General features: G+C 41.6%; 1 protein-coding gene across 12 annotated transcripts in view; it reads left to right on the top strand.

Annotated features, from left to right (window-relative positions):
- The first annotated feature begins 1,273 nt into the window (after nt 1–1,273).
- The window catches only part of LOC126237492 (fibronectin type 3 and ankyrin repeat domains protein 1-like), a 66,263-nt gene continuing 43,352 nt past the window's right edge, over nt 1,274–24,184 (top strand). For 5 of the 12 annotated variants that reach the window (XR_007545087.1, XR_007545080.1, XR_007545079.1 and 2 more), the window contains exons 1-2: nt 1,344–1,457; nt 5,321–5,370. Coding sequence is in view for 1 of the 12 variants with exons in the window: in XM_049947643.1 (XP_049803600.1) it covers nt 1,431–1,457; nt 5,321–5,370 (77 nt within the window). In the remaining 11 variants the exon portion in view is untranslated. Of the gene's footprint in view, nt 1,458–1,907; nt 2,006–5,320; nt 5,371–24,184 lie in introns of all 12 variants that reach the window. The other 7 variants (XR_007545086.1, XR_007545081.1, XR_007545088.1 and 4 more) reach the window with 5 other exon arrangements.

Raw genomic sequence — 24,184 nt, 5'->3', positions numbered from 1 at the left:
TTTGTCTCTGAATCAATATTTTCAAAGCGAGAAATTAGTAATTTGCTCTTTGCATGAGAGAATGTGCAAAACGTACAAAGAAATCCTTCTCTGCTATATGTCTCCTGATTATATCAATAAAACTGATTTGACAGACATAGATATAGCAAACCCAGCCCAACTTGTGCCTTATACGCAAATTTATTTAGATGTAGGTGTGATGGATTTCATGAGCCGATCTGAAAACATCTCACAAAAATCTAAAGTGACTGATTTCTACTACAGAGTGCAACAGTTTCTTATAGTATCTTGTTGTATGATAAAAAAGCGGTATGATTTCAACAATTCTGTTCTAAAAATGTTGAGTTGGTTAACACCAGAAATAGAAATGTCAAAAAGTGCTGCAAGGCCGTCAACGCTTGTTCCACTTATAAAGTCGGTTCAGAGGATTTCTCCAAAAGACAAAAGGCTTTTGCAAATGATTGATGATCAGTGGAGAGTATTGCCACATGCATAATTTCCCGAAAATCTACGGTCTAAAGAGGTGGACGAATTTTGGGTGTTCATAAAGAACGCTAGGGACCTTCATGGTAACCAAGAGTTCCACCAAATAGGAATCTTTGTGATAGATATATTAGTTTTACCACATTCTAGTGCTGATTGTGAGCGGGTCTTTCCAAAAATGAATCTAGTGAAGACACCATTGAGAAATAAGTTACATTCGGGTACAGACAGCGCAGTAATGCTCACTTGCCAGCGTGTGAAGAATTGTGTACAGTTCGAACCAACCAGTGCAATGGCTGCATCAGTGAACACGTCGAACATTTATACTAAGAAGAAGGAATCTCATCGGGATAGTGACGCCGATTTCGCCGATGTGGAGTTCGACAACGATGCTTATTAGGGTGAATTTAATTATATTATTTTTAATTATATTACGTACACAATGCTACTTTTCGATCGGGGTTAGCGAATTTTCCTTGCATAAAATCTCTTATGCTTTGGACACTTCCGAGTTTGTCTGGTTCTGAACGTATTTTTAGTACTTAGCATCGCGATTAGAGACGTTTTGGTTCGTAATTAGGAGGTTTTATGGATAAAAATTTTAAAAGGTGAGAAGACTTTGCCATTCGCGATTGAAAACAAATATTGTGTACGTCATATTATCAGCATTATTGTTTTTGTTTTTTAAGATTATCAATATACGATAATTTTAGATAAAAAACGATAATTTTAAATACAAAATGCCATAATTTTATCTTCTGGGGTTGGCGACGCTGGCGACAGTTGACACAATACTGTGACAGCTTTTGTTGTGATAAACACTGACGGTTACTTGTTGTTATTGTAATTCAGTCTTTGGCTGGCGAGGTAACTATTGGAATCGTGACGTTGTATTTACATTTGATTGTGTATAATATTTTCGAATTTTAGTACATGCATTGCTTCTAATGACTTTAGCCTGGAGCACAAAAAGCGTGAGTGATATTGTTTCTTAGATGGACCATAATCCTTGTACGTCAATTTTAGGTTAATAACTTCGCAGTAGGGAATCCATACGCTTTTTTATGTCGGTGGAGTCGTATAATCTAAAGATATTGAAGATACCATACGAATTTTTCCAACTATAGGAAATAAGTTTTTTTTATTAAGGTGCCAGGTTCACTAATGCGGCTTTTACTCGTTGTTCACATGCACTTATTTGTGTGTTTGGTTACGTCTTTTGGGGAAGTGGGAAGTAAGCAGAAGTGATCAAGTAGTAGAGTACCTTTTTCTCCTTATTTTCGTTAATATTTGTCAAAGGATGGAAAGAATCGTTTTCGATGGAACCCGTTTTGTGTCGTGTAAAGACATTGAACATCGTTTTTTCACAATGTTCTCTTATTTCAGAAGAAATATGTTACGATTAAGTTTTGTCGTGATTACAGGTGTGGTACTATAGAGGCGGGGTGTGCTGCTTGAATTCGTGGAAATTGAGGCTGCTGCAGATGAATAGCAAATTGAGTTCAATATTTCTTTAAAGTTGGTAGGTTATGTTACCTATGACTTTCTTTAACTTACCATCCTATATCATCGTGACTCATAGTTTCACAGCTGAACGTTTATCTAAATAAGTGGATTATATTTTGAATCCAGAGCAATAAGTTTCATTGCAGGATAAATCCTTTAAGCTAGTCCACATCCTAGTTCAAAAAATTAGTTCACTGGTTCAAAAATTCCTACAAAGTAGTTATAAAATAGACAGGAATTATTGAGTGCACAATTTATTTTGAAAGTACGGTGCGGATATATGGCCCTGAGAGGACCATAACGGAAAATTAATTTGTATGTAGTCTATTCTTTGTATTGCACTATTCCAGTGTTAATCTATTTAGTCTTTGTGTTTGGCACTGTGTGGTGAAAAATAGAAGTTGTAAAAAAATACGACACAAATAATACAGACATGGCAACTGTTTTGTCAGTATTAAATCACCAATAACACAGCTACGACATTGGTGAAGTAATGAGGAAAGGAGATTACAGAAGCGTCCAATCCCACCCATCTGCTTTGACCCATGATGTCACCAATATGGCGAAAACGACCATTCTCAACGTCTCAAATACGTCACATATGACGTCATTACATAAACACGAAAATACATATATAACCAACAGACACATCTCCCTCTAAAATATAATCAAAAAACACATACAGACATGCGCCAAGATGCCACACCACACAAACAAAAAATTCCAGTGCTACACACTAGGTCAGCCACCCCAAACACACACACACACACACACACACACACACACACACACATTCCCTCCCTCCCTCCCTCCCTCCCTCCCTCCCTCCAAGCACCGACACCCAAATGAACCCAATACACCACATAACACCTGGACCATACACATACCACCAGAGGACACCACCAACTGCAACAAGACGACATCTACAAACACAACATACTCATAAACTAAATTCCGAGCCGTCATGATGTCATACACCCCAACACTCCTACATCATTGGTCAAAGCCGGCGGGTGGGATCGGATGCCTCCGTTGATTCGAGGAAAGTGTAGGTTGTTCTTCTACTGATACATAGCGCAATTTTGTTGTATTGTACTTTATTTTCATGACAGTAAGTTGTCGCAACTCCTATCCCCCGCATTATTCTTAGCTGAAGAGCAGTGAGTACATAAAATAAACAAAAATTCTCACCTGAGATTTACCTATTATTTAATTCAGGTTTTTTTTAATTCATCTTGTAGTTTTAGTGATCGCAAAATTTCACCAGGTGGGTTCCCCTCATTCCTCTCCCAAGCCCATGTTCTCAAAGTATTTTTCCTTGTCATTCTTTTCCTATTGTCAGATTGGCTAACCTTTCATAATTAAATTTTTGCCTACCTTAACTGCTTCAGCAATTTCTTTTATCATGTCATACATTCTTTCAGTATCTTCATCTGTCGAGCTAGTAGGTGTAGTATGAAAATAGGAATGTAATCACCTCTTCTCCTCCCAATTATAGCTTTGCACAGGTTGAGTGTCAGGTGTGAGTAAACTTATTTTACCAGTGTGGTTTCGTGTGGCTTTTTATCTACATTTATATTCAGTCAATTTAGTTTTTGTTTTAATTTGGCCATATGTTTCTTACTGTATAAAAAATCTGGCAGAACCTCATCTAAGGATTATACTTTCATTCATTGTTCAAAATTGAGTTACCAATTTGCACTGCTCGGGACCATTATGTACACTAAATATTCAGCTGAGTTAACTCAAACAGTGTAGGATACCGAAATACTGAAACAAAGATTATTATTATTATTATTATTTTGTTGTTGTGTAAAATTATTCAGACACTAAAGATGAAGAGCCACTGTGTGGAAACAAATATCTGAGGTAGTACATGATCTTCAGTGAATGACAGTATGGGGCACACAACTCATAGACTGCGTGCATTTCGTAATGAGCCACATCACTGTTGGTGGTAGTACCTCGAAAAACAGTTCACAGTCTGTGATGTATCATCAGTGGAATTCACAACCAGTTGTCAAATGCAGGGCATTCGAAATGTAAAATTGTTCACATCACAGAAAAAACATCTGTACATTGTGACTGCTGTATCAACAAATAGCAGTATGTGCCAGATTAATACCCGAATGCAACAATTTGTGGGAATATGAAGTGGAGTGATGATGTAGTGGTAGATAAAGCAGATGGCTGACTTTGGTCATCTGTGGGATAGTGAAAAGATGCTGTCAGTCGAGAGAGAAATTGCTTACCAGTCTCTCCCAGCATATTGCTCGTATGTGTGGGACACATACCAAATATAACTAGGGAGAAACATTGAAGGGCAACAAGTACAGTTTTGTTTGGTTTACAGGAGAGAATCGCAGAGATGCTGCAAAAATCTGAATTGGCAGATGCTCCCATGGAAGGTTACTCGGAAAGTTTCAAGGATAAGTATTTCATTACTGCTATGCCCTACATATCACTCAGTAATAATTGTAAGACAGTGTAGACTAATTACAGCCCAGTCAGTGGCATTTGAGCAGTCGTCTTCCCATGATCTATATGCAGTGGAATAGGAAGAAGTCCTGATAAGCAGTATGTAGGGAAGTACCATCTCCCATACACTTCATGGTGGTTTGCTTAGTGTAAATGCAGATCACTGGAGCTTGCACACATATTTAATGTGCGGTCTGACAGGATGTAGCACATGGAGAGACAAATGACTGTAAAGTGAGAACTTTCCCAACAGGTGTTGTCCCAGTTGGAAGAAATGTAATGTTGTGGATAAAAACTTATGGTTAATGGGTTGTTCAAGCCACAGAGTGGAGGTTCTTATTGAATATTTGAGGAGCTGAAGTAGGATCGGGTGGTGAAAAATCTGTCGATAACCTTCTATCATTCTGTATACTGGCAATGAACTTGAGCTATTGCTGTAAGGGGAAAGTTGTGTATGTCAATAAAAAATAATATTCATTTAGCACCATTGGTTTCTAATTTCAGAATTCTTGGTTTGTGGTACTCTGCAGCATAATATGCACGGTACTCTGCAGCATAATATGCACAGTGGAACAGTAAATATTAGTTTTAAAACAAACACACACACACACACACACACACACACACACACACACACACACACACACACACACACACACACTTGTATTCTTAGACCTAATCTTCCAACTTCCATAACTTCAGCTGTCCAAATCCTCAGTACTGTGACTTCTGCTCAGTTGCTGCAGATGTGATGTTACTGTTTACTTATGCTTGACTGTTTGGACAAAAAAATTTGAGTGTGTGCTTCCAACTTTTTATTCTTGAAGGAGATGTAAATTTGATTGCATTTCAGGAGACTGAAAATCTACCAATGGAACTGGAGAAGAACACAAACAGCAAGAGGTAGGTTGACAGTTATCCTGAAGTGTCAGTTGCCATGGTAAGGCATTTTTTCCTCAGTTTCTGGCTGGCTAATAGCGGAAGTGGAATTCTTAGTACATCTGCAGCTGTATATCCTGCAAACCCCTGTGAAGTGCGTGGCCTACAGTACTTAGCATCAGCTGTGCAATGGAATGATAATGGAAATTTGTACCGGACTGGGACTCAGACTCAGATTTTCCACTTATTGTGAGTGGTCATGCTATCTAAGCACAACTTGCGGCCAGACGCAAACCTCCATATATATCATGAACTGTGTGTCTACAACCTGAACTTGCTCATCCATTATGCATATTCTTGTACAGGGGAGACAATTTATGAAAGTCGTTTGCTTAGTGTTGGCAGGTAAATATGATATTGCCATGAGTCTTGCTCGGATAGCCTAATGGTAAAGCAACCACTCGCAATAAGCGGGAAATCCAGATTCGAACCCTAATCTGGCACAAATTTTTACTTTCATCATTCCATTATACAGCTGAAGGTAGTCCATATTCACAACTGCAAATATATTTCATGTATTTCATAATGGTTGTAGTAGCTGCAGTGCCTGTTCTTTGGACATGCATGTATTTCCGAAGGAGCTTTGCATAGTAATTTACAATAACACAGACACTGCACCATTATATTTGTTGTGTCCTGCCCACTTGTCTAATATAGGGTTTCTAGGAAACCTGCTTTCTCGGATCACTAGACGACAATTGAAGCAAATTATATTAATAGATTTTTATCACAGTAAGATAAATGACAGTACTTAACTTTGAGAAATTTACAGTGGGGTGTCGCAAGCAAAGGGTGACGTGAAACATAAGCGATCTCTTCAGTATATACAATTCATAATACAAGCAAAACAATATAGTTCCTAAGTCACGGCTGTAGCATTCGTAGATGGCTCGTCTTCAACTGGGCCATAGCCAGGCAGCACGGCACTTACGTCCTCTTCGTGTAGATGGTGCTACCGTCCCGTTTTCGTCCTAGAGAGGGGTTGGCCGGCGTGCTGGCGCTTGACGTTACACCAGAATAATATTTATCCGCCGACACCGGGCAAATAACATTTCAAGTAAAATGTCTCCCCTGTACAGGAATATACATAATGGATGTACGAGTACAGGTTGTAGAAACATGGTTGATAACATATGGAAGTTTGGGTGTTGCCATGAGTCATGCTCAGATAGCCTAATGGTGTGCTGACCACTCGTGATAAGTTGGAAATCTGGGTTCAAGTCTCATCCAGCACAAATTTTCATTGTAATCGTTCTCTTATACAGCTGATGGTAGATAATATTTGCAACAGTGAATGCATTTCATGGGTTCCAATTTTGCCTTGAGGTACAGCCAACAGGTAAGTATAAAAATACAAAAAGCTGTCCCAGCATTCATATCTATCAGTTTCTTCATCGGGGAGGGGAAGGTTGAAAAGGAAGGACAGGTCACTTGGATCTCTGGATGATAGGGACCCGCCTTTAGGGACAAAAGCAGCTCCATACACCTTCATATATATGTGGAAACAATGAGTAGTAGTAGTAGTAGTAGTAGTAGTAGAGCCCTAAAATGAGGTCATATTTCACTAATTTCCTTTCCCCGTGGCTGCCAAATCATATGAGATTACTAGATCGTTACCCTACCCCTTGGATTTCTACCCTTGTAATTTTTTCCCATTGTAAAACTGGCCCTGCGCATCTGCCTACTATCACATACTCCAGCCCCACCACTGGCGATTCCTACAGTATCAAACACAGAGCATCTTGTGAAATTATGCATGTTGTTTTCCAACTAGAGTGTGTTCACCGGATGGTATTTTACGAAGGAATGACAACCAAAAAATTGGTCTAGTTCACGAATAGATGCAGAACAACTGTCTACCTTAGGGCACCCAGTACTCACATTGCCTGTTGGCTTTTGTCTCATGACCTTCAGCTGGCCTCCAGCAATGGAGGGTGAATCTGTGACTCTTGCTAGCAAAACATCAGAAGAAACCAGAATGAGATTTTCACTCTGCAGCGGAGTGTGCGCTGATATGAAACTTCCTGGCAGATTAAAACTCGGTCGGGCACACATTTTTAATCTGCCAGGAAGTTTCATCAGAAGAAAGTTTAAATGAACACTGGGTAATGATACCAAGAGAAAAGCCATTAGGCAATACATCAATATGTCCCAAAGAAAGCATCACTTTAGTACCAAGTTGCTGAACGATCTCAACTGCATGACTCGAGGGACCTGTATTCCTTTTGCAGCTGCTATGCTACACAGGCTATCTTGATCCTCCCACCCAATACTACTTGTAGCTTCTCTGAATTCCTGAACTGGGAACTTGCTCTCCAACAGATCCTCACACACTGCACCTTCCTGGAATTAATCCATAGTAGCATAAATCCCACTCTCTTTTAATTGTTATTGTATTTATAACATTATTCATTCATTTACTGAATTATTTTCTTTATTGCCAATACCTCTCTCTCTTCGTTTTTCTCCATCCCTCTAATTTCCATCATTGATCTTTTATTGCACTACTCACTTTTCGCTAATACAGAGAAGAGTAGAGGGATGGAAATCTCAGAGGGATAGGCTTTCAGGAGGTGCTGCTGTGCTATGCTGGAGAAATTAGTACAAATGCAATGAGAGTAATATATTCTGATGATTAAGATTTTCCAAGTAACTGTGGTACTCGTGTGATAGGATATCTCCTTCCTTCCAAAGCCATTTTCAGCCTGTCTTGGTTGTCGCTGCCAGTAGTTCATGGGGTTCTGTGTTTTACTTGTAGTATACTCCATTCTCTCAAATCTTGTTAAGCCACTGTTAGATTTTTTGTGGGTCACTTTGGAAAGCAGTATTTTCATTTGGGCATTCTTGAGAGAGAGAGAGAGAGAGAGAGAGAGAGAGAGAGAGAGAGAGAGAGAGTGTTGTGTGTGTGGGGGGGTGGGGGGGGGGGGGGGGTACATATACTGTTCCACTTAATTGAGAGATACTCATTTCCCACAGCAGAGTGCTAAATTTAAAGTTTACTGTTGTGGTAGCTCACATTTCACTCTGCTTTTTCTGTGTCAATAAATGCCTCATTCTTCTTGTAAATATAACGTTTTTGGTGTCAATGGTGGAAAGAAGGAGCTACTGTATCCCTCGTGTGTCACACTCGGTAGGAAAGCCATCGTCAAAAATACGGGACACAAACTTCTCCTTTGAGTAGACAAAGAAGTCTAGATTGTTCATGCGGGGTACAAACTACATTTATTGATGTTGCGTATGGAAGCGTGTTCTTCTTCAACCAGCTTCTTCCACCCTTCTCCCTTGTCACCCCAACTTCATTTCACTGCATCTGAATCCATCTTTACATCATGTCTGTGCTGAAGCAGGCAAAGGCCCACAGCGCATACCAGTATACTATACTATACTATACTATCTTATACTATATCTGACCTCCTCTGACACCCGCTCTCCCCTTTTGTCTTTGTCCGGCAACAAGTGGGTTCCCCTTACCCTTAGTTCTGAGTGGCTCATCTTTCATTTTTAAGATTCCCAAACCTGTCCCTTTTTCCTTCCTGGAGAAAGAACTAACAGTTCTGAAAACTAGACTAGTCTCTTACGTGCCTTATTGGCAGTACCAAGAATTTCGCCGCCTCCTGAAGTTAATTGTCTAGCAACTTTTCTGTCTCCTTGTAATTTAAAACTATTTGGCAGTGTTGCTTTGTGTCACAAATCTGGTTTTGTTCACATTATCGTGATGTTTATCAGATTCATGGGTAATAATTGCATTTACTGGAAGCTTCTGTGAAACAGTGTTAACAGAATACCAACAAACCTACTCTTTTCATAGCTAAATAACTTCTAGTTCAATGTAAATATGTGTAAATAAGAATTGGATGTCCTCGCTGCAATGGAGTGTGCGCTGACATGAAACTTATTGACTGATTACAACAGTGTGCCAGACCAAGACTTGAATTCAGGACATTCATCTTTCATGAGCAAGTGCTCTACCACGTGAGCTACCCAAGTACGACTCATAATTCATACTCACAGCTTTACTTGCAACTTTACCTCAACTCCTACCTCCCACATCTGATAGGAACTCTCCAGCGAAACTTGCAAGACTAGCACTCCTGGAGAAAAAAGGATCATCGCCCAGACTGTGGCTAAGCCATGTCTCCGCAGTATTTGTTCTTCCAGGAGTGCTAGTCATGCAAGTTTTGTAGGAGGACTTCTGTGAACTTTGCAAAGCATGATATGAGAAATGGGTGGAGGTAAGGCTGCGAGGACTGGTCGTGACTCACACTTGGGTAGCTCGGCTGATAAAGCACTTGCCCATGAAAGGCAAAGGTACTGAGTTCGAGTCTCTCTGGCACACAATTTTAATCTACCAGGAAATTCGTGTGAAATTAATATGGCACAGTGGCTGGTGTCCAAAGGCATTTAGTTGAGTATTTATTACTGCATTTGTTGTGACTCGCCGATCATTCAAAGTGCCACCGCGCAATTACACACGTCCTCTACATGTGGCGCTGTCTGCCAGCCGCGCAGCAGCTGCGCCACCTAAACGACCAGCCAGCCAGCGGCCGCCAGACTTGGACTCAGTGCTCATTCGAATGTGACCGTGTTCACATGTCTTGCTTTGTCAACTTGCTCAGTGACTCATATGTGTTGTGTTGTTTTGAAATATATGTGTTCAACTTGACATTATAACAGCATTTTCATTGTTAATGATTTTCTCATAAACCTTTTATTCCATAATTTGCAGTTGCTAACACAAATAAGTAGTTTGGTTTCCCAGAACCAGCAGCGATATTGTAGAACTCGACTAACACTTTTGACAACATTAGTGAAATATGAATGTATAATCCTTTTATTTAACGCTTTGTGTTCCAACCCCGGAATCGGGTCCCATGTGAAACACTGTAGTATATATGTGGATCCTCAACAGAATCACAGTTCTTGACAGACCATTCCATCTGTGAATGACACCAAAACTCTTGTTTCGATTCTATTTTGCTGTAAAAGAGAGTGATTCAGTGGGTGGGGTAAAACTTTTTTCTATAGTCCTATTAGTGCCGCTTCATTTTCAAACCAGCATGTTGCTGACTGTATTTCGCTCTCCAAGCAATCTCCCTTGCAATTTTATTAAAATGGGTAGTTATCATGTGAAGAGCACTACGCCTGCATTTGTGTTATCTTCATGCTGTCTTCTTATGAATACAAGGTCTGTTCAAAAAATTCTGGAACATTCATGATTTCACACCAATGGTGTGTTGGAGCGAAATGCGGTTGGCATCCCTGCACACGCCTGTGTTTAATGTGTAACCCCCAGAAGTTTCATTTGTGTATGTCTGTTACCTATTGTTCAGGGCTGTATTGAGTAGAACATGTCATACAATTTGTGAATTTCAAAATGGCAGAGTTAGAAGAGCAACACATCTGCAATAAATAAAGAGTGAATGGTTGACTTAGTTTAAAAATGGCCAGATGGAAGTTAAACGTGACTCTCGTTCAGGATGCCCTCCAACATCTACCGACGATGCTCGTGTCAGGAACATCACTGTGCATGTCAATTAAAGATTGGCTGTCCGAGAGATTGCAGAAGAATGTAGCATTTCAGTTGGATCATGTCATGATATCCTGACACAGCGTCTTGGAATGCATCATGTTGCCGCCAAGTTCGGCTCATGAGTGAAGATGAGAAACACCTTCGTGTCACAATCTATGAAGAACTTTTGGATCGCACAAATGAGAATGAGGTGTTTTTTAAGAGAATTATAACTGCTGATAAGATGTGGGCCTATGTTTATAATATTGAGAGCAAGGTACAGTCTTCACAGTTCATCAGGAAGAGTTCTCAAAGACCAAAAGAAGCTCATCAGCCAGGTCAGGTAAAATTTTACAGCCATGCTGAAAGTTTTCTTTGACTTTGAAGGATTAGTTCATCGTGAATTCAAACCACAGGGACAAGCTGTTAATTGATGGTACTATCAGGACGTGTTGCGACACCTGTGAGAAAATGTGTGAAGGAAACAGCCTGGAATTTGGCAAGACAATTCGTGGCTCTTGCTTCAGGATAATGCACCTGCACATTCATCCCTGTTGGTGTGTGATTGTTGCACAAAAAGCAGAATCACTGTGCTACCTCATCCTCCATATTCTCCAGAGCTGGTCCTGCAGACTTTTTTATTTCCAAAGTTGAAAACCACATTGAAAAGATGAAGATTTGCAATGACAGATGAGATAAAAGAGAATTTGCAGATGGTGCTTTGCTCAATCCAGCAATAGGCATATCAGGACTGCTTCTGGAAGTGGAAACAGCATTGGGAGTGGTGCATCAATTGTGGAGGAGAGTTTTTTTTTTGAAAGGGCGATGCGCAATAAGTAAAAGGTACTTGTAGTAAAAAATTGTGATTACTATTCCAGAATATTTGAACAGACCTCATATTTTAGTTTTGGATAAAATGTCTGTGTTTAGTAATTGTTACAACAGATGATGTGTGTTTGAAAAGTTTCATGAATGGTTTCAGAAAATAAAAGTATGGAGTCCCCCATGTGGCTACCTCTGTCACAACCAAGCATACAGGCATGGACTACAGGTTGCTGCAGCTACAATCTGCAGGCAACACTGCCATGGGAGGTCATATGCAAACAGCACAACAATAATGTAAATAGCCCAGGTTGTTTATGACCAACCTTTCCACTACCATCGAGCGTCGAGTAACACCAGCCTCACTGTTAACAGTACACTTGTCCCAGTATCCAGCACTGTGACCCGACCACCTTTTCCATTCTACGTGATATGCTGTGTGCACATGTGTTCATCAGCCAAGTGGGTATTTAGGGCACCATCGGCTCCCCCCCCCCCCCACCCCCACCCCCCTCAGGGCAGTGTGCTCAGCATGCACTCACCCTGAACATCTGTGAGCTGGCCGAGTATTAATCACCGCCATCGGGTTATCAGGCTATCATTGAGTGCCGCCTCCTTGCCGGATTATGCCTCCAGTGTATCCTCCAGCTCGCCACTAACTGTCCAGGGGTCTCACCTCCCTGCACTCCACCACAAACCATCCAGGATTCTCACCTCAGTGGATGCCCTCCCTGGCTGTCCAGGACTGCCTCCTTGCTGAACACCACGTCAAAGAGCACTGATGACATTGCCATTTTGCACCATAAACAACTAATCAACATCATCATCATCTCTAACCATCTGGGGCTACAACTGTAAGGGCTGCCTGTCCTCAAGCAGCTCTTGGCTGACCAAAGCATCACTGACATCACTAGTGTATTGTACTTCATTTCATTAGTGTGAATAAAGTGCAGTTGTTCTCTCCTAACTGTGCAGCTCATCTGCAGTGCATCACTCCTTCCGTTCACTAACACTAAATTGATGACACACAACATTCTTTCATATGTGACTTCTCTTTGTTTCCATAGTGTTCCATTGTAACTGCCGTGACCTTGCATTTTTGCAATGCGGAAATGAACAGCTGTGCTTCCAACTGCAGCACCATAAGCTGGAGTAGAAGCAGATGTTAATGCTGCTCCAACAGAGGGCGGAATTCATCCATTTTCTTGCTATGCTGTTCAGTCGAGCATCTGAAGAGACTCTGTCTCATGCTCTACCACAAACAGTCTCTCTCTCTCTCTCTCTCTCTCTCTCTCTCTCTCTCTCTCTCTCTCTCTCTCCCCCCCCCCTCTCCCCCCCTGTCTCACTCTCTCTCTCTCTCTCTCTCTCTCTCTCTCTCTCTCTCTCTCCCCCTCCCTCCCTCTGTGTGTGTGTGTGTGTGTGTGTGTGTGTGTGTGTGTTTTTTCTGCTTCTGTAGGAGGAATTGTTTGTCCAAAAGCTAAAAGTTTAGCACTCGTTTCATTGTGTGTGTCGGCAACTCAGTGCCACTTCTATGTAGTGAGAAACAATCTAACCTATTCATATTGTTGTTAAATGTATGGTTAATAATGATGGTTGTATGAGCAAACATTGGTCATCATCTTGACAACAACCCAGTGTCTCAACTTGACCCTACCATTGTAGCGGTCATCCACACTACCCTCTACATGACTAAAGATGTAGTGGAATGCAGATTTTCTGTAGAAATGCGCTTCTGAAATTCGAAATGTTACTGACTCAGAATATTATTATTTTAAGGTATCCTCCATTCTACTTGCTGTGTACAATCCCATTCATCATCCACAATTTGGACTCCAAGAAGTTAATAATTTTTATTGTCTTTCTACATCATTAAGATTTTATATTCAGTACCCAGTCATCCCATCCTATGTGTGCTCCTATATGCATGATGAGTAAATGCACCAGTAACTGAGGGCAGAGCAGAACCCATACTAGGACGCAGCATAGCCAAGTGTCCTTTGAATAACCAATCAGGAGGTGTGGGGGAGAGGCCATGTGACTGCCTCCTGCAAATGCCTGCAGAAACAGGCCTCTTCTGAATTGCACTCTCATGTGTGTTTGTCGTGTTCCCAGACAAGCAGCTTTAAGCCATCTGTCTGTGTGTCTCTTGTGTTTTAGCTCCCCTCCTACAGGGTGAGTGGCTTAGGCCATCTACTGCTGCTCTCTTTTATTTTGTCCCTGCTTGTATTGTAATTTGCATCCGCCCTTGTGTCAACTATTCAGCTTCTGTCCTTGTAACATCACTGTTTCTTTGCAATATCTTTTAAGTTTCAGCCACCCACTCTAGTTACATATATGACTGGCATATGGAATAACTGCTTCCATTGTGGAGCATCCCATTATTTTCCCCTAGCAAGCACATCTTGCCCATTCTGCTCACATCCCTCTCGTGCCAGCTGTGTGCAAACTGTTGATCAGAAGCAGGACATCAAGATCCTATTTTCATTTTCTTCAGTCTCAGAGGTGGCTGTTAAGCATACTTCTGTGCACTTTGTTGGGCTCTATGCATTTCCTGTCTTTGATTTGGTTGTAATAGAAGACACTGTGGGCAAATCAAAACTGTGTTGCGTAGCACATGCTCCTGGTTAGTCGCCACTGGACTTCCCTAGATACAGATGAGTGCACTACAGTTAGCTGTACGCTGCCACTACCACATCAACATCCCATACATCATGCCACTACAGCTGAGCAACGCTGTGCAGTAGGAAAATGATGAGGTATTTGCCATGCTAGTATCTACCATCAGAGACTTCACATAGCAGACACCAGCTCCTCGTTCCTACAACGCAGCCTCATCACTGCTCAGCTCTGTTCTGTGCGTGCTGCACACTGTAGAATGACAGATAGTAAGTTTCACACTGCTCACATATAGCCTGCTGGAAGCGACAACCAAGAAATCACCATACGGAGGATGGTGCAGCTCATAACTGCCTATAGAGAAGAGCAGCTTGCCAAGAAAATACATTTTTCAAATGTTTTGGTTGTGGTTCCTTCCAGCGCTGTCATTGGAGCATTATAAGACCTTCCTTGTGTAGTGTGTTATTTTGTAGATGTGGTTTTATAAATGTTATTTCCTGTGTTATGAAGTGCTACTGCTATTTAGTGAAAATGATACTTTGGGTACGTGGCTGGCAATCACGAGCTTCTCAGCTAATTGGAGCATTATTTCCATTTCAGTTCTGCAGTTCTGTCCTTTTACAGTCCTATACACAACTTTGTTGGTATAAAACAGGTAATAGAGTATCTCAAGACAGTTTCAGCATAGTTGGAATTTTAGTCACTGGTGGGGCAATAACGTTTTTATGCAGCCAGTGATCATGTGCATTTTAGACTTTGAGAGTTAATGTTTTTATTCTTAGTACACTGCATTAATGTGATCTGTGATGGTATCAGCTATGAGAGATTTGAGTGTACTTGTATTAAATACTGTTCAGAGATTTGTTTTCTGTTTGTTGCCTACATGGGACAGTGAAAGACAGTTATGCAACCTCTCAGTCCTATGTTGTGAGTTTCCAGTATAAAGATTAAATACAAAAAATGCGAGTATACTTTTAAAGTTGTTTGGAGGCAAGAGCAAGAATATTTCACTGTTTCCAAGGCATTGTTGATTACCAGATCAAGAAGTCCACCTACGTGGAATTATGTACGATTCTGACAGTGGTCCCACATTACAGATGTGAGTATGTTCTGAACAGAGGGCCTTGGTTGTGAACTCAAATCAAACAATATATCTCTGTGATGAGAATAGTTAGGAGTTTCCTGGTGGTACAGTGAAAATCATTTGGATAACAGCACTAATGATGCAAATGCCTGTTTCATCATCTACAGTAAGTTAGGCAATACGTACCTAAACACCCTCTTGGATCGAACTCACATTTCAGTACATCTGAGCAGTTTTGCTGATGTCAAATGTTTTAAATTGAATGACACAATTATGTTAACTAATACACTTACCTACAACGTAAATTGAATACTGATCTCAATTGATGCCTTCAGCTTTCACTTCATTGTTAGTTTTTAATTTACCTCCATTTACAATCTATTTTTTTAGCTTGATTTTAACGATGTATTTTGTGTGTGTAATCATTGACATCCTTGGTACAGTGCTTATTTTACTTATTAAATGTCTGGCTGTTCCACTTGCTCTGTAATGGCTATATAAGACTATTTAGTCTTAAGGTATTTTTTTTGTGTGACAAGCATATTGATTGTAAATGCCTAACACTGATCCCATACCAAATGCCCTTGTCCTGCTGCTTTGTGCTCTGTTTGCCAGTACTTTTGTGTAACTTTCACATGTTTTAGATCTGAAGTGATCTTTTTCTGCTTTCTATCATTGTCCTTCTGCTAGAACCTCAGTCCTTTTTGGTGAAGCTTTGTGATGTTCATCATATGTTTTACAAACCTCTTATGGTGCCATATTTTTGTTTGTCAGTTTTTTGACAATCAAAGCAATTTTTAATTTTTTTTTATGATGTATGTATTATGCATTCAGAGAAGAGAAAAGAGTTACTCAAGTTTGCCTTGCAATGTGTCCTTGTTTGAAATCTGCTACACACCTGCAAGCATTATGAAAGCATGACAAATTATTTCAGTAATTGTCCCTACGAGGAATTCTGTTGTTTTTCTCTGAAGATGTATCTAACAGTTGTTGAGTATTTCGGTTTGTCGCTAAGTATCGTTAACGCAATCATTTGATTACATCTCAATATCACACTTAGGTAATTATACCTGAAATTCACAGTGTTTTCTGTTAGTTAATGTTGCACTATTCTGTAGTTAATTCAAACTGTCTCCTATCAAGTCTGTCTGCTGTTTTGAAACTTCTGTTTCTATTCTTTTTTTCAAAGTGTCAACCTTAAAAATTGAAAATATTACACATGTAATTTTTTAAATTTATTTTTATTTATTTTTGTTATTTTTCATGTTTACTGTGACTTTCAAACAGGCAACTCTTTCACTTCTGCAGTTCTTTGTAATGTTAACATAAGATGAAACTTTCCTTCATCAGTGTTCAATTAAATTAATGTGCACTCTGTCCCCATCTGCTTGCCTATGTGATATAATTTTACCTGAAGTCCATGTTGCAATATTCCTTAGCACACCCGATACTTTTTTGTATAGAAATATTTGTCATTTGGGTGCATCTTTGCTGTTTTTTAATGCAGGCAAAGAGTTCCAAAGAAGGTGGCCATCATCTTTTGACTTTGATATTGACTGTTTTTTCACACACAAACTCACTAAGTGCTTGAGAAAAACTTAAGTTGTTCATAGTGAAACTTAAGAGCTTCAGACTTCTGCACAAAATTTATATCAGAAGTTCATGACTGAAATCAGTGTTCTTTTGGACCCTTATTCTAGACATACGAGTATACAGAAAACGCCTCAATACTTCTTAATGGTCATTATTAAAGTAAGCCTTCTCACCTTATGCACCAAATACCTCGAATAACTTCTCCCCTACTGTGGTAACCATTTGTTACTGCCACAAGGAGTAATCGCCCTCCACTTATCTTTCTTTGGTGGCCATTATGGTTGAGTAGTCTATCACAGCCTTCCACCTCACACAATGTCACTTCACAACAGCTGGCCTTTTGTCGACATATGCTTTTAAATGACATTTGATGGCTGCCTTCTACATGAGATTTTTCTTACCATGCTGTTTTACATTTTAAACATAGTCGTTTAATATATATTAAATCATCTGCATGTATCTCTCTTCGTGTTTTAGCTCTCATGCAGGGCAGAAGGTGTAGACCCTCTGCTGTTGCATTCTTCTGTTTTGCATCTGCCCCTTCTGCCTTTCTCTCTGCAAATCAGCTAAATCAGCTTTTGCCCTTGTAATATCACTGTTGATCTATAATATGTCTTAACTTTTGGACACCCACCTGTGTTATTTATATAATTGGCATAAGGAACAACTATATCCTTCTTGGAGAGTTCCATTGTAGCATGAATCTGCAACAAACACATAGTCAGTCTATGCATGACTTTTGAATGGGCTTCACAGCCACAGCTTGTACATTCTAATCATATGTGACCTGCGCCATATGTGTACATCTTCCATCCATTTCTTCTCTGTCTCTCACCTTCTCATTTCTAACGTTTCCCTCTCTTCTCCGTCATTCATTGTACCTACCTCTCTTTCTTCCCTCCTTCCACCTCCATATCTCTCCTTCTCCCCCCTCCCCCTCCCACTCCCCCCTGCAGTTTTGGGGGTAAGAATAGGCCCACGGTATTCCTGCCTGTCGTAAGAGGCAACTAAAATGAGTCTCACATGTTTTCGCTTTCATGTGATGGTCCCCTGTAGGGTTTGATATCGATTCTTCAAAATTTTTCCGCAGAGCAAGCCAATTGTGGAAGGGCGCCTCACATGGTGCATCGTGTCCATTGTGCGTTTAGACCTTTAGCCCCCTTTCTCGTCGGCGCATTGCAGTCCCGCTCATCCTCCATCTCTAGGGTGAGGATACATTCCTGGGTGCGGTTTCCGCCCTGCACTATGCAGTGTCACTTGCAGCACCGACGACCACCGTGGACTTCTTTGCACCTGATATCTAGCACAGTACCCAGTCCGTTGTGGTGGGGCCGCCATATACCTTGTTGATTGTAGCCCCATGACAACACAGGGATCGCTCTGCTGATGCCTGCGCCATTAACTCCCTATGTATGTGAAGGAGTAAATGCCTATCTCCCTGGGGCATCGGGACTCCCAGCAATGGCCATCCTGCCAGGTGGCCCTTCCTGCGGCTGGGTGGCGCCCGTGGGGAGGGCCCTTGGTCGGAGTGGGTGGCATCAGGGCGGATGACACGCAATAAAGTGTGGCACATTTTCTCTTACTGGTGGCCAGCCACGAGCAGTCTGTAAGCATTTGAGGGCTCATTTAAATGCGCAGCAGTATGACCCCAAATCATTCCCCTCTTTGGCCACACCATGGGAGAAACGAAAGGCTAAGGATGGCAGTGACACTTATTCACCCCAGTACCTCGTCTGTACGTGAGTTGATGGGGAATCATTCATGTCAACAAAGCCTCAGTTTTTTGTGGAGCATTTAGAGGACAAGATGCGCTCTTGGTCAGTCTTGATCAAAACAGTATCCTCTGCCCAGTCACGGGTGCTCCTCATCTGTGAAAAGCTGGGGGATGTTTCTGTTTCCATCATGCTCCATAAGAGCTTGAATATGGTTCAGGGTCTTATATTCCACAGGGATCTTCTTTTGCAGTCTGATGATGACTTGCGCGCCAACCTAGAATGATGAGCTGTTCACTTCGTCTGGTGCATCCATCGGGGTACAAGGGATAATCAGGTTGCCACTGGTGACTTAATCTTGGCATTTGAGGGTGACACATTACCCGAGAAGGTCTACTGCTGCGATGTCGAGCCATATATCTCTCCCCCGATAAGGTATTTTAAGTGCTGTAAGTTCGGCCATATGTCTTCCCACTGTACTTCCAGCCTCACATGTAGAGATTGCGGACGCCCATCACATCCCAATACTCCATATGCTCCACCTCCTATCTGTGTCAACTGTGGAGAGCATCATTCACCTTGTTCACCAGACTGCAGGATTTTATAGAAAGTGTGGTGTCACCGCCAGACACCACACTTGCTAGGTGGTAGCTTAAATCGGCCGCGGTCCATTAGTACATGTCGGACCCGCGTGTCGCCACTGTCAGGATCGCAGACCGAGCGCCACCACACGGCAGGTCTCGAGAGACGTACTGGCACTCGACCCAGTTGTACGACGACGTGGCTAGCGACTACACGGACGAAGCCTTTCTCTCATTTGCCGAGAGACAGTTAGAATAGCCTTCAGCTAAGTCCATGGCTACGACCTAGCAAGGCGCCATTTGTACCATTGCATGTATCTCAAGATAGTCACTTGTATCATCAAGAATGCTGTATACCAAAGGACCATATAAAAGTTAAGTGTTCTAGTAGCTACATTCTTTTCTTTATCACATTCATAACTTATCCTGTTCCAGACTTCACGCCAGACGGCGTGAGTTGACGCGTGCCCTTTCGGCTACTTCACTGTGGACTGGCTGCCTTGTCAGTCCACTACAGAAAGAGAGAAAAATCATGGAATATAAAACCCTGGACCGACTGACCTCCACTGAGGCTAAGAGAAAATTTGAGCGCCTACATCCTGTGGCTGTGATCTCCTCATATGCCGTTGCTACGAGAACAGTTGTCACCCCATCCATTGCAACAATTCCAGGCAGCACTCAGAGCCATAAGACTACACCTGCCCCCTTGATTGGGGGGGGGGGGGGGCACTTCCCTCCCTGTTGCTCCTGCACCACCTACTTTAGGAGGAACCCCCCCTCCCCCCCCCCCAACCATCGGGGGGGAGAAGTGTAAGTCTTCTTCGGCTCCTCTCACTAGGAAGGAGACCCTTGGGTCCCTCCCTTTCCGGGTTCTGACCAGTGGAAAAGCAGACACCCGCCAGTGGCTGAAGCAACCACAGCTGGTCATAGAGCTTCATTGTCCTCCTCCATCCCTGAGACTGACCCTGTGAAGCCCTCCTAGCCAGAACCACCTAAGGAACAGCAAGAAAAACAGAAAAAGAAGAAGGCACCCAAGAATCCAGACCTTTCAGTGGCACCCATCCCACCGCTCCGTACAAGCTCTGAGGATGAGGTGGAGATTCTGGTGTCGCCTGAGGACCTAGATCTCGCAGGACCCTCAGGCACAATGGATGTCGAAGCACATGTACTCAGTCGGTGGCAGCAGGTGACCCAGCTGCATAATCTGCCTCCTCAGTCCCTCCATGCCATGGACAATGTCAAACTCCAGTGGAATTGCAGTGGTTGTCATGAAATATATGTATTTTTGTTTTAAAGAGGTGTTTGATGGATGACTGTTACGTCCTTTAGCCCTCTTCCGTGCTGTAGTATCACTCCACTTATCCAAACAGATGATACCAGCTGCCACTGCTTCTCTCTGCTCACTAATGTACTTCAGCACTGCATCATTCATCTTGCACCCTTCTGAATGTGGCATGAGATTTCTCCTGTCATCTAAATTTGCCTCCACCTCTTGTGTTATTTCCCCCTGGGTCACCATTTCCACAGTATCATTGTCAGTTAGTTCATAAGCTTCACCATTTGTCATCTACTCTGTGATGTCCTGTGCATCGACATCCTCATAACCCTGTACATTTTTGAGCAATGCAATGATATCATGATTTCCACCTGTAACTTCAGTTTTATAAGTGGATTCAAAGTGAAAATGTCCACTTTCATGGTTTAAAAGATTCTTCCAAGACCTTAGAAGTGATAAGTTCAGAATCTCTTCCCACTCTGGCCCACCACCATATAACAACTAGCAAGTCTGTCCTTTCCAGGATGGTTACACAGTCTTCATTACTTTTAATCACAGATATCAATTTACATGTCAAGGCTGCCATGGTCCATCAGCTGACAAAAATCAGTCACATTTGGTGGTAAAAATAATGCTTTGGTACCTACATGTGTGTCACTACCACGATATGAAGGCACTTTATCAAGAAGCAGCATAACTTTGCTCAGTTAATTGTTGTCTTCTATATACATTGAAGTGCCAAAGAAACTGGGATAGGCATGCGTATTCAAATACAGATATGTAAACAGGCAGACTATGGTGCTGCAGTTGGCAACACCTATATAAGACAACAAGTGTCTGGCACAGTTGTTAGATTGGTTACTGCTGCTACAATGGCAGGTTATCAAGATTTAAGTGAGTATAAATATGGTGTTATAGTCGGCGAACGAGCGATGGGACACAGCATCTCTGAGGTAATGATGAAGTGGTGGAGATTTTCCCATATGACCATTTCACAAATGTACTGTGAATATCAGGAATCCAGTAAAACATTAAATCTTTGACATCGCTGTGGCCTGAAAAATATCCTGCAAGAACGGGACCAACGACGACTAAAGACAATCGTTCAGTGTGACAGAAGTGCAACCCTTCCACAAATTGGTGCAGATTTCAATGCTGGGCCATCAACAAGTGTCACAAAACATCATTGATATTGGCTATTAGAGCCGAAGGCCCGCTTGTGTACCCGTGATGGCTGTATGACACAAATCTTTACGCCTCACATTGGCCCGTCAACACAGACATTGGACTGTTGATGACTGGAAACATGTTGCCTGGTCAGACGAGTCTCGTTTGACATTGTATCAAGTGGATTGACGTGTATGGGTATGGAGACATGAATCCATGGTTCCTGCATGTCAGCAGGGAACTGTTCAAGCTGGTGGAGGCTCTGTAATGGTGTGGGGTGTGAGCAGTTGGAGTGATAACCCTTGATATGTCTAGATACGACTCTGACAGGTGAAACATACATAAGCATCCTGTCTGATCACCGGCCTCCATTCATGTCCATTGTGCATTCCAACAGACATGGGCAATTCCGGCAGGACAATGTGACATCCCACACATCAGAATTGCTACAGAGTGGCTCCAGGAACACTCTTTTGAGATTCAACATTTCCACTGAACATATCGAGCATTTCTGGGATGCCTGCAACACGCTGTTCAAGAGAGATCTCAAACCCCTCATACACTTGCGGATTTATGGACAGCCCTGCAGGATTAATGGTGTCAGTTTCCTCCAGCACTACTTCAGACATTAGTAGATTTGATGCCACGTTGTGTTGCAGTATTTCTGCATGCTCGCAGGGGCCCTGTGTGATATTAGACAGGTTACCAGTTTCTTTGGCTCTTCAGTGTATTTCTCTGCAGCTGGTACAAATTCATTTTGGAATCAGGTTTCTGAATTCATTCGTGTTTTCTTTTGATGAGTGTAATGTAGGGGCAGTTATTCCTGATTTTTCAGGTTTTTGAAAGGTCTAAGTTATCATGATTTCCCTATCAATGTAAATCTATGCTTATAGTTGCCAGTTTCATTACTGCAAGCCAATGTGATAAGTAATTTATTTTCCTGTATCCAGGTATCACAGTTCCTTTTTTGAAGCAAGCATTTTCATAGGGAGCATCTTGTAAGTTCAACCACTCTCATCACGATTGGACAGCTGTTCACCAGAAATTCCCTCCACATCAGTTAACTGCAAAAGATGGTCTTTAAACAGCAGCAGAGCCTCTTAGCAGACGAAGCTGCTCCACTAGTGGTTATCTGATGAATACTGAATTTTTTTTCCCCCTCACCAATCCAACCATCCATCACCGGCAGTAAATTCTGAATATTTTCCTTCTGTTTGTCACTGGTATTGCCATGCTTTTTCCTGCAGTGTTGACCCAGTAATGGGCAAACCATTAAATGTTCATGCCACAAAAATAAAGCTTCCTCAATTTATTTATGCTTACACTTCAAAATTATTTTCCTTTCTTTTATTCCATTTCTACTTACTTTGTAAGCACACCACTTTTGAATTGTTGCTTGATTTTTCTTCCAGTCTTCAACCGTACTTTCGCTACCCCTAACTCCAAAGCTAGAGGTGTGGCTGCCACCAGTCCCATTGCAACACACAGTTTCTAATCCATAGTCACTACAACATTTTTTGTTTATTACCAATTTTGGACTCTTTAATTAAAACACAAAGGACTGCACCAAACAGCAATTTAACAACACAAGCACTTTGTATGTCTGATATGCAACTGAAGAAACAGAGGACACGTGGTGGCCAGCAGAGCTGCTCTGTGCCATGTGTTCATTGTTGTTCATGAACATTTGAAGAGGGCTTCAAAGTATAATTTTTTGAATCTTGGGTGTGGTAATTTAATCAATATTAAAAATACATTATATACCTTGTAATTGTGACTCCAGATGTGCCAGAAGCACAAAAGACACACAAAACATTTTGACAGGCCACACTGCATTGTAGCCAGCACCCACTTGCTAAAGTTTTCCAAACGTACAGTATGTGTAATAAGTTAATCCTCATTTTATCACAGAGAAATATTATTGTGATACTAATTAAGTAGGCTGGTCATGTAGGTCAGTTAATCACAAGCTGAATAGTCGAGGCTCTACTGTACATTCTTCTTGGAGGTCCCATTGTAGCCCATATCTGAAATTCACACAGACATAGTCTATTTATGCCTGACTTTTAATTGCCCCTGACGACCACATCTCATCCATTCTATCATAAGCTCACCAGACAAAAAATTAGTCACCCATAGAGAAATCATTACAAGCATCATTTAATTCTGTGTAATTCCATCCCTGGACTTGATACCTGCCGTGATTCATTTAGGAAGTAAGTCTACAAGGTTGTGCAGGTGTGTTGCATCCAAGTTGAGCCACTCAGAGGATTTGGTCAGGCAGTTCCATCTAATTACAGGGATGCTGATGTTAGCATTTTACTCAGTGTTTCAACATGTCCTGCAGGTTTCCTATGGGTTTCAAGTCAGGTGATTCTGCAGGCCAGTGACTTTGCAATAAGGTGGGGGAGAGTTTAA

The sequence above is a fragment of the Schistocerca nitens genome, chromosome 2 (genome assembly GCF_023898315.1).
Source record: "Schistocerca nitens isolate TAMUIC-IGC-003100 chromosome 2, iqSchNite1.1, whole genome shotgun sequence".
NCBI lineage: Eukaryota > Metazoa > Arthropoda > Insecta > Orthoptera > Acrididae > Schistocerca > Schistocerca nitens.
This window is presented reverse-complemented; position numbering and strand designations above follow the sequence as displayed.